General features: G+C 41.5%; 2 protein-coding genes across 2 annotated transcripts in view; one reads left to right on the forward strand and one right to left on the reverse strand.

The window, feature by feature from the left end:
• Positions 1-880: 880 nt before the first annotated feature.
• Positions 881-7,455, reverse strand: LOC111652374 (high-affinity choline transporter 1-like). The gene is made up of 8 exons (XM_023402623.2): positions 7,055-7,455; positions 6,114-6,227; positions 5,863-6,018; positions 5,082-5,230; positions 4,083-4,226; positions 2,666-2,819; positions 1,880-2,097; positions 881-1,786 (listed from the first exon to the last, which is right to left on the reverse strand). Exons 1-8 carry the CDS (start codon positions 7,236-7,238, stop codon positions 1,238-1,240), a joined length of 1,668 nt encoding a protein of 555 aa, XP_023258391.1. The 5' UTR covers positions 7,239-7,455; the 3' UTR covers positions 881-1,237.
• A 1,752-nt stretch (positions 7,456-9,207) lies between these two features.
• Positions 9,208-10,362, forward strand: part of ncoa4 (nuclear receptor coactivator 4) — an 11,520-nt gene continuing 10,365 nt past the window's right edge. Inside the window, exon 1 of the mRNA XM_023402626.2 lies at positions 9,208-9,367. Within this exon, the coding sequence (XP_023258394.1) occupies positions 9,330-9,367 (38 nt within the window). The 5' untranslated portion in view covers positions 9,208-9,329. The remainder of the gene's footprint in view (positions 9,368-10,362) is intronic.

Genomic DNA, 10,362 nt, shown 5'->3' on the forward strand with positions numbered 1-10,362 from the left:
ACTATTACATGTAATAAATATTATGAACCAGCAGTTTTTAGATCTTTAATCACATTTAAAAACATAAGAATTAAAAAAAAAAACTCTACCAACCTGGATGTATGTTCTTGCGGCTCAAACAGCCCTGTCTCTTACTCCTGTTGTTGCTCTAAACAGCTGGACACACCAGCCTCACAAAGTTGATGACATCACCCTCACTGCTTTTAGCATTTCATAAAATCATCAGTTCGCTTAATGGTGCTGAAGGAGCTTCCGATTCGGCAGTTAGTAGATGGATGGATGAATGGATGGATGGATGGATGGATGGATGGATGGATAGATGGATGGATGGATGGATGGATGGATGGATGGATGGATAGATGGATGGATGGATGGATGGATGGATGGGTAGATATAAAAGCCCCTGTAACTCTGAGCCTGCCCATAATTGATTATCTGCGACGATACGGCGCTGACGCGAAAGCTGGAACTAATGCGGCTCACAACATTATAGTCGGACCGCTTAGAGTGGTACACCCACCCACAGGTGGAACGTAGGAACGAAGGAGCAAACAGCTGGCGACATTTAGCGGCAAGATTAGTAACTGCAAAAGAGTTTACCATCAATTCACTCCATCGTTGTACTTTTGACCTACGAAGGGGGAGAAATATACATCACAACAACAAGAAGTGAGATATATCCTTACACATTCCCCTTGCTTTGCCACAGTGCATTAATCTAAGAGATGAAAAACCTACATTTTAAATCATTAATGAACCATTCAAAGGGACACACTTTGTCTTGTCTCCTCACATCTCTGGCGCCACAGAAAGTTTAAGCTGCTAAAAACATGAAGTGAAGTTAAAGGTGTGTGCGACCTGCAAGACGTTGACGAAGAGCTTCAGGTAAGAAAAGGTGTTTATTTTTTTGCAATTGATGATGTGACTGGACATGTTGGTGTTAACTCCAGCAGCCACCAACAGCTGAGTGACGTGACAGCTGACAGTGCCATACAGCTGTTGTTTTCCACTGCACAAATTGATTAATGAAGCAACAGTATTTAGTTAATATTGTGAGTTAGTGTTCGCATACCTCTTCATTTTTTTCTATTGTAAACATGAGGAGATCTGGACTGTTTGATCCCAAAGAAAACCAACTTTGTTCATAGTGTAATTTATCACAATCCATCATATTTTATAATCTGTTCATGATATAATTTTATCGAGGTACATGTTGTTAGTGTTAAGTTAGTGTTTTTCAACACGTTGATTCCACCATCGGATCTGAGGCGGTTCCGTTCTCACACAGAGGTTGTAAGTTGTTTTCATTGCTGCTGGCGCCACCTGTTGGTATCTGAGTCTGTGGTCGGGCAATGACTTTAAACGCATCCCACTGCTCGGGTATCAGTCCTTTGTTGAAGAGCAGAGAAGCCAGGTAGGAGACCAGCAAAATGGTGGCAAACGCCGTCAGCATACAGATGGTCCTGATGGGGGAATACTGAACGTAAACACCTTCTTCAAGGGTGCATCCTGGGAAGTGGATGACAGGCGGTAGCCCTAGCAACGGCTCGCCGCACAGAAGTCTTAAGAGAAACCCGGCCAGGAATCCCACAGTGGCACCGTAACCATTGGAGACGTTGAAGAAGAGCACGCAGACCAGCTGCGGGAACATCATAATGTAGGCGATTTCTCCACCCAGGACCCAGAAAGCCATAACACCGGTGTGCAGGAAGGTGAGCGACGTACCCGCCAGGCCGAACGCAACCACAGCGATTCGGATCACCCACCGGATCTCGTTCTCTGACGCCTGCAAACCAAACGAACCATCATAATGAAAGCAGCAGCAAAGAAATCTGTTATTCCCTCCCTTGCTTGTGTTATTGTCTTGTTGCACCCTCACCTCGGTCCTCAGGTTCTTCTTGTAGATATTCGAGGAGAAGATGGAGGCCGCAGACAGCAGGGCAGAGTCTGTTGATGACATCACGGCGGCGGCCACAGCTCCGATGCCGACGACGGAGATGTAGGGCGGGGTCAGGTGTTGCAGGGAGAGGGGTAAAATCAGACCTGTCTGACCTCGTTCAAACGGAGGCGGCGATCCGTACGAGGTCACGTTCCAGTCTGAGAAATAGAAAAGGACGGGATTTATGTCAATGAAATGTCAGACGTATCATCTCTAAATAAAACACAGAATCACCTCCTCCTGGTCGTATCCCTCCGCCACTCAGACAAGTTCCAGGTTTCATCCCTGTTTATCCACAGTCATAAAATATTAACTACATAACTGCTGTGTGAAGTCTTGAGTAATGGTTAAAACGTGTTTTGTGAGGTCACCACAACCTTTACCTTTGACCTTTAGCCACTAAAATCTAATCAGTTCATCCTTGAGTCCAAGTGAATGTTTGTGCCAAATTCGAAGAAGTTCCCTCAAGGTTTTACTGAGATATCGTGTCAACGAGAATGCGACGGACACACAACCTAAAAAAAACAATATGGCCGCCGAGGAATAAAAAAAAAAACAAATCAAAACAAATGACTTCACTGAGAACTTCACTACAGCTACCTACTGTACAGTAAACCAAATATAGGTCCACTAGTTCTTTCAGTAACACTTACTTTCCTTTAATCACTAACTGATGCAATAAAAATTAAGTTTAAATTTCATGGTAAAATTATTTCACCTGTTTACCTGTCGATGCCGCCGCTGCCCCGATGAGCACAGGAGGAATTCCGAAGGTGGGGATGAGAACTGCGGCAGCGTAACATCGCAGCTTGGCCGTGGCTGAGGAGGAGGCCGACAGCGTCCTCTGGTGGAAGTCCTGAAAACCGAGGTCTCCTATACTCTGGGAGAAGCAGGAAACAGAGATGTGTGAGGGTGTCGATGATCCTGTACGCAGTATAGAAAAACCTCCGTTACCTTATATTCAAACGGAGAGTGACTCTTTCCTCCAGTTTTTCATCCATAACAAATTTTATATTAAAGTTTTCAAATCTGAAAAGTTACTCCATTAATGACCAACTGGGTCATTTATATAATTAAAAAATAAGGTTTGTTAAAAAGAAACTCACTTTAGATACAGACACAAACTCAAACCGAGATTATTAAACTACAATAACATGTCTAAAGATTCACTTTAACCACTGAACAATGGCCAGGGCCGGCGGCCATTTTGTTTTCAGGTTGTCCGTCCGTCCCATTCTCATGGACACGATATCTCAGAAACACCTCGATGAAATGTTTCAAATTTGGCACAAATATTCATTAGGACTCAGGGATGAACTGAGTAGATATTCGGGGTCAAAGGTCAGGGCCACGGTGACCTCACAAATCGTGGTCTTGGCCTTGCAATATCTCTGTAACGCCTCGAGGGAATTTCTTTAAATTTGGTAAACACATTCACCAGGACCCGAGGATGAACTGCTTAGAATTTGGTGGCCAGAGGTCAAAGGTCACGGATCTCACAAAACATGATTATGGCCTTGTGAACGCAATAGCTCGTCAAGGGAATCCCTCCAAATTAGGCACAAACCTTCACTTGGACTCAAGGATGAACTGATTAGACTTTGGTGGTCAAAGGTCAAAGGTCAAAGCCATAGCTCAAGACTTCACACAGAAATTATGACAAAATTTCACACTAATGGTTAATCTTTTAAATGACTCTGGATGTAACCTGAAACTAGTCTGAGTAGCGGAGGCAGACAACCACGAGGAGGGGAATTTAGTTTTATTTTTTAATACTAGCAGAATATTGTAATTTTAAATTCCAGTAATCGGACATAAATAATAATTCAGACACAAAATTCCTGTATTGATTGAAACCAGAATTTGAGGTTGTTAAGACTGAACCAGAGGCGAAGTGAAACTCTTCCTCTCATCTTCTGGCTGTTTAATGAAAATATATAATCTAGTGTCTCATCAATGTAGTTACTGAGTCTTTTGAAGAGAAGAATAAAACTGAACGTCACGATTTTCCCCTAAAACATCAGATTAACATTGTCACTTTTAAGTCATCCTTTTCCACGGCTGCACATCTCAGTTGAAATCAAACATATTTTGAGCATGTGCATCAGTCTTGATTTAATCTTGAAGCTTTTCGTGACTTTACCAGGAGTAAAAAGATGTCGATCCACCTCCAGGCTCTGTCTGCGGTCAGAGAGCCGACCCACGGAGCCTGGAAGGTGTGGTTGAAGGACGTGGTGGTGATGTCGACGGACGCCGGGTTCATGAGGACGAAAGGGACGCACAGCCACTGAGGAGAGAGAGGGATATTTAACACACACACACACACACACACACACACACACAGAAGGTTAATGTGTTTCTATTGCCCACCTCTACTATCCCATAGAGCTGGGAAATAGAAACAATAGAAATTATTTTAATCACATGGAGTCAGCTGTGGCTCCAGAAGCAGATTTCTAAAGTCTGAGAAATAACCCCCTGATGATGTCATAGTGATGTCATCAGGGGGTTATCTCTGCCTGGATAAATAACTACACAACATATATCCAACAAATCTATATTTCTCCAAATGTTTAGGCCTTGAAAACAAATGTATGTTTTAAATAATGATAATATCGAGTGTATTATCACTCATAACATATTTTGAATTTTGAATTGTAATTGTAAATTTTGGTAAATTTCACATTGAACCTCGAGTCTGTCTGTGGCCACTGTTTTATTTACAGTTATGTAACTGTAAATGTCATGTAGAGACAAGCTGAGGAAATCCGTTCAAAATGCTGATGTGGGACTTTTACACATGATCACACAGAATCTGAATTGTTGATATTTTCCATGATTCACAATGAATTTATCATTTCAATGAAACAGGAACAAAAATAAGTTTCATTTCTTACATATTTCTTCTATATTAGTGTGTAAAAATAGTAAAACAATAGTTTTTACAACTTTAAGCTTTTCTATAATGATATTTTAATTGATCATGACTAAAGATATGAACATTTTCACAGGTACCCGTGTTATATTTTATGTATCTCGGGATAAAAAAGGAAACAAAAGGTGGAACACAAAGACAGAATTTAATGCACTAAAAAAAATAAAATAAAAATGGACTCCAGAGGGATAATCCAAACTAACTCACCGAGGTGATAAAAATGAGAGAGAGCTGTATGATGTCTGTGTAGGCCACAGAGTAGAGGCCTCCCAGCAGAGTGTAGGTGATGGCCACAGCTGCAGAGATCCAGATACACACAGCGTAGGACAAGTCCAGGATCACACTCATGGTTACACCTATGGCACATACACATACAGTTACCGTGCACACCTGAAAACACACCAACACACACACATGCATGTGGATTCCCATTCAGGGAACACGGAATATTATACAACTGTTAGCTCCGACCAAGTGATCTGATTGGACGTTATAACAGCACTGGGACTTTTAACTTCACGTCCACTTCACAGGTGTTCAATTAACTGTTAATCAATTTTGCAAAGCCTTGCCAAATAAAGGATGAAATAATCAAACAAATCATCTGTTGTTGCTTATTTAACTAAAATGGCGTCATAGAACTGTTGTATAAAAACAATAGCACACAAGAGGGAGTGATAAATACGTCATTGTTCAGGATTGAATTTGAATTTGTGATTGATGCGTTTATGCATCGATCTAAAAGACACAATTGGGTAAAGTTACTAGTGGTTAAAAAATAATGACAGTAAGACAATTTAACGTTTTCCAGAAACACGTGGGAATCTGGGAATAAGACCAATAAACAGCAATCCTGCATTTCACAGGCAAACACGGCCAACAAGTTAAAAGAAATAATAAATAAATAAATAAATACACAATGACACATAAGCACATTGACACAGACACGTGTCCAGACAGCTCGAGACGTAGTTTGTCAAATTCTCACCCAAACTTATGAGCGTTGAAGTCACCCAAATGATTTCTGACATGAGCGGGGCGACGGACAGGAGTCCGCTCAGTCCGTTTCCGTACTTGATCTGGAAAGGATCCATCATGGTCACATACTTCCTGTCTCTCATGGGCTCGGCGAAGAAGAGGCCGCCTGGGGAGGGAAAAAGGTCAGAAGGGGTCAAATGTGACACCGTGGTTTTCACAGCTGGACTTTACTTAGACCCTGAACACTTCCTCCTGTCTTACCGACAGTGAAGGCCAACGTTGCTGCTAACGGCATCACGGCCCAAATCAGGCCCAGCTTTGGGTTGTACACGGTCTCCGCTGTGCCGATGATGAAGGTCCCGCCAACCCAGGTGGCTGCACGGTGCACAATTTGAAAAAACTTGTTAGAAAAGTTGTCAGAGTCACAAAAACACGAGAGTCGGGTTGTTCTTGTGTGTTAATCATGAATTATGAGTTATAATTAGTGTTGTGGTTTCACCTCTGAGGGTGTGATCACAGCCACAGTTTGTTCCTTCAGGCACAAGTTGTTGTTCACTGGCCAAAAATTCATGTCATGCTGCATTGATCCTGATTTTATAACCATAACGTCTTCAGACAAAACAACAAAAGAAGCTAAGGTTTGTTCAAAAAAGTGAGAGATTTATCGCTGGAGGCTTTAAAAAGTTGCTAAATATGTCTGAAAGATCAGTACACCTGGCCACCAGCTGGTTTTAATGTTGCAGACCTAATACTTTTGCAAGAAGTTGCAAGTTTCAACTTGTTAATCTTTGGTGTAATTCCACCTTAAACTGTCAAAAGTATTGCTTCCAACGGTCTGTGACATTTCCTGAGGCCCCGCGGGACAGAACCGCGCCGTTGAGAAACACTCAGTGTTGCTCAGCTTCCTCGTCCTTCCCTGCAGTTATATATCAAGGCGTGTTTGTGTTTGTAAATAGATTATTTAGGAATATGGTCGGCATCAATCAATGAATGAATGAATGGTTCATGTCTAGTCATCCACACGGTCGATCGCTCGATTATTCAGACACAAAAAATCAGCTGCAGACATCAGCATGATACATCGACCTCATACAAATAATTCAAAATAACTACTTAATCAAACCCATCCTGTGATGCTCATTTAAAATACCTCCGAACCTGCAGGTAGCAGCTGCTGCGGTGCAGCACAGACACACACTCACCGGTCGTAGTGAAGATGCCCACTACCAGGCTGATTTTTCTGTTCCCCAGCAGGGCCATGTCTGCATGGTCTGCCTGCGTCCTGTTTTCATCCCTTTTGGATTTGATGGAAGCCCAGATACCGATCCCCAGCACCAGCAGGTAGAATATGATGGTGGCTATCAGTCCCGGGACGTTGAGAGCCATGCTGACCGTCCAGGAGCAGCGCAGAGCACACAGTGCAGACAACAGCCAGGCAGCATGCAGACCGGCTATGCAGCTCACTCAACCTGAAAGAACTGGCTGGCCCAGAGTCTTTGTGCTGAGCGGGGGCGGGTGTGGCTGAGAGAGAGCCCCGGGCGGAAGAATGATTGTCAAGCTGAGCCCCCACTTCATGTCGTTTCTCAGGAGTCTGGACAAACAAAGGAGAACAAGACCAGGCAAACCTCGTTTGGCTGGACTGTGTGTGTGTGTGTGTGTGTGTGTGTGTGTGTGTGTGTGTGTGTGTGTGTGTGTTTCATTTTTCTTTTATTTCAATAACTAATAAATAAATGAGGTATAAATAAACTGTTTTCCACACTGAATGGATTAAATGTTGAAAACACAGAACAACCAACAATATTTATACTTACGTATCAAAGACATAAAGTGAAATTTAATATCTAGCAAACTAAGAAATGAGTGAAGGTCTGAGGGCATTTTCTCGATTTCTACATTATTTCTTAAACTCACCTTTAAAAGGTTCTCACACATAACACTATACCCGAGTATTTTATGTCACAATTTTCAGAACGATCCCAGCTCTTTCTATAATGAGGCCCGTTTTTGTCAGAGCAAAGACATAATTTGCCCCAAATGCTGAAAAATTGAAGCCTGGTTTTTTAAATTCTTAAAATATCTTGTGAAAACATGCCTTTATGCATTATTTTGGTGTTTGAAATGTGTTCACCAAAGTCTGTAGGTTCATAAAAACACTGCAATATATTGGTGAAATAGTAGGTAAATGGATAATAAATGCCTAAAATGACATTTTGTAATACCACTGAGTCATAGTGTTGTATTTTAACCAAATTTTAAAGGGCTATGAGTCACGACTGATTTTGCAAGAATATGTAAAGGAAAGTGGAGAGTCTACAGACTCTAACAACATTTAAACCATATTTCTATATCGCAAAGGCATTTTAATAGAAACATCCATCGACCTCAGAAGATTAAATACAATATGTCAACAATACTTTGTTTGTAGAATATGAAATATCAATGAAATTCACTTGTGATTTCAATATTACCCTTAAAATAACATCTGTCTAGAAAAAAAGCAACACTTTTATTTTTTGTTTTGCCCTTTTTTTTAGGTTATTGTTGTTACTCAGGCCTGTTTGGTGACACACTTTTAGCTGCATGTTTGACATTTGTGTTCTTTGTTGGAGCAATGTTGTAACTGTAAGTAAAACAATTCCATGATACCATCTCCAGATGTGTCTGATCTGATGTCGGACGTGTGCATTTACTACTGCATCAACATGCACTCCCTAATCCAGATATCCAGATACAGATTGCATATTAGTACCAGGCAGATATGAGTTATAAACATCAGTGACAGTTCAGTTTTGTTTTCAGTTTATCTGCCCAGTTCAGCTGAAGCTGTACAAATCCTGCAACCCCTGTAAAGCGACATTTCTTTTTGTTTTTTTTAATGCTGTGGGGGATGAGCCTGCAGATACAGTGTTACCGCTGTATCTGTTAGTTCCTACAGTATAAGGAAACACCTAAAAATTGATCATCTGCCTTAGTGTTTTTGTGGAGTTCAATTAAACTGTTGAGTATGGTGGTAGATTTGTCTCAATATTATTTGTGTGAACAAAATGACAATCAGTGTGTAAATGTGTAATCTGTATCCACAAATACAAAAAAAGTATATATAAACTCACAAAAATATCTTGCCAACATAAAACGGATCTGCAAATACACAAAATCCAAAAACTTCAGCTGCAAGTAAAGGAACGTTCAAAATTATATATATATAAATAATAAATATTTTGTATAAAATGTATTGGGTTATTTTCAATAGTATGTTCCTGCAGCCGATGACCAGCAGGGGGCAGGCTCGCACTGAATAACGAGACGTTGCTTCAGTTCTCGCGATACTTCCCCGCCTCGTTTGTGTGGTTCTTTCCATGTTTTGTTTTTTTTCCTTGACGTGATCGTGACATTGGGTTCCGGCCGGTGGAAACAAAACCGGCACAAAACGGAGGTTTTTCTCAGTTCAACGTGTCGCAGATCTCACCTGGATTATTAATGACATCGAAGTCGAGAGTCCACAGCAGAGGCACGCGGTGAGTTTAACCGGCTGCGGCTCAGAAAAAAACGGCTCCGGTGACGCCGCTAATGTCGGAGCTAGTTTAGTTAGCTAGTTAGTTAGCCGCTAACTCTGACCGCTACAGAACCAGAACCTCCCCAGCTTTAGGAAGCCATGCTGTTTCATTTGACTTCATAGAGTCAAGATGTCACCGTGTTTAGTTGTTGTTAAGTTTTAATAACGTCCCTGTCGACTGCTAAAGTCCATGATGTAGCATCGCTGAGCTAACCTAGCTAAACATACGGCGTGACCTCCAGCTGGTGACAAAACATTTCATGATAAACTAGATTTTCTGTCATCAAAACGGTTTTAATCTTCCTGTTCCGGTACTTATTCAGTTTTTGTCTCAGGTTTAACACGATACACACATTCTCGTTACGTGGGAGTCCGAAACCAAACTCCCTCTAAAATCTTCACATTTGCATCCCCTGCTGATCGGGGAGGTTTTGCTTGGTGTAACAGCAGTTTTTTAAAATTATTTTATTAATAACTTGGATCCACTCTGTATTTCGGCACTCTGTAAAAAGATGTCACCTTTACTGTCTGATTCCTCATCTCTGTCGCTTTCCACCGCGACTCACAGCTTAAGTGACCCCGAGTCAGAGACCTTGGTAAGGGACATGCACTTTGGCTGTAAAAGTTTAATAAATAAAGTGGTTCCTGGTGGATAATGTGTATGCCGAATTTCCTGGGGGAACCTTTCAGACTTAGGGAAAGTGTGCAGTTGTTCTTCCAGCTGTGCACCCTGTCGGAAACACCTGACAAAAATAAACGTGTATAGTTTTTGTATGGAGTTTTGCGAGCTGAAACTGAGACAGCTGCATGTCACGTTCACTCTGGGTTAATGTGCAGCAGAGTTATCAGCTATATACACCGGGCTCTGTCATATCTTAGCTAATCGCTAACATATGTAATATGGGCGTTAATGTTAGGCTTGAATATACTTGAAGAGTTCACGCTGTTATCCCCCCC

Source organism: Seriola lalandi, unplaced genomic scaffold, assembly GCF_002814215.2.
Source record: "Seriola lalandi dorsalis isolate HSWRI2012SDOR001 ecotype SW California unplaced genomic scaffold, Sedor1 jcf7180002053970, whole genome shotgun sequence".
NCBI classification, from domain to species: Eukaryota; Metazoa; Chordata; class Actinopteri; order Carangiformes; family Carangidae; genus Seriola; species Seriola lalandi.

What these genes read in the sequence shown, in the direction of transcription:
- LOC111652374 (XM_023402623.2), bottom strand. Translation starts at nt 7,238, where the DNA reads ATGGCTCTCAACGTCCCGGGACTGATAGCCACCATCATATTCTACCTG. An exon ending in CTCTCATTTTTATCACCTCG is followed by an intron (nt 4,227 to 5,081) that starts GTGAGTTAGTTT and finishes CTCTCTCCTCAG; the next exon opens with TGGCTGTGCGTCCCTTTCGT. An exon ending in GGCAGCGGCGGCATCGACAG is followed by an intron (nt 2,098 to 2,665) that starts GTAAACAGGTGA and finishes TCTATTTCTCAG; the next exon opens with ACTGGAACGTGACCTCGTAC.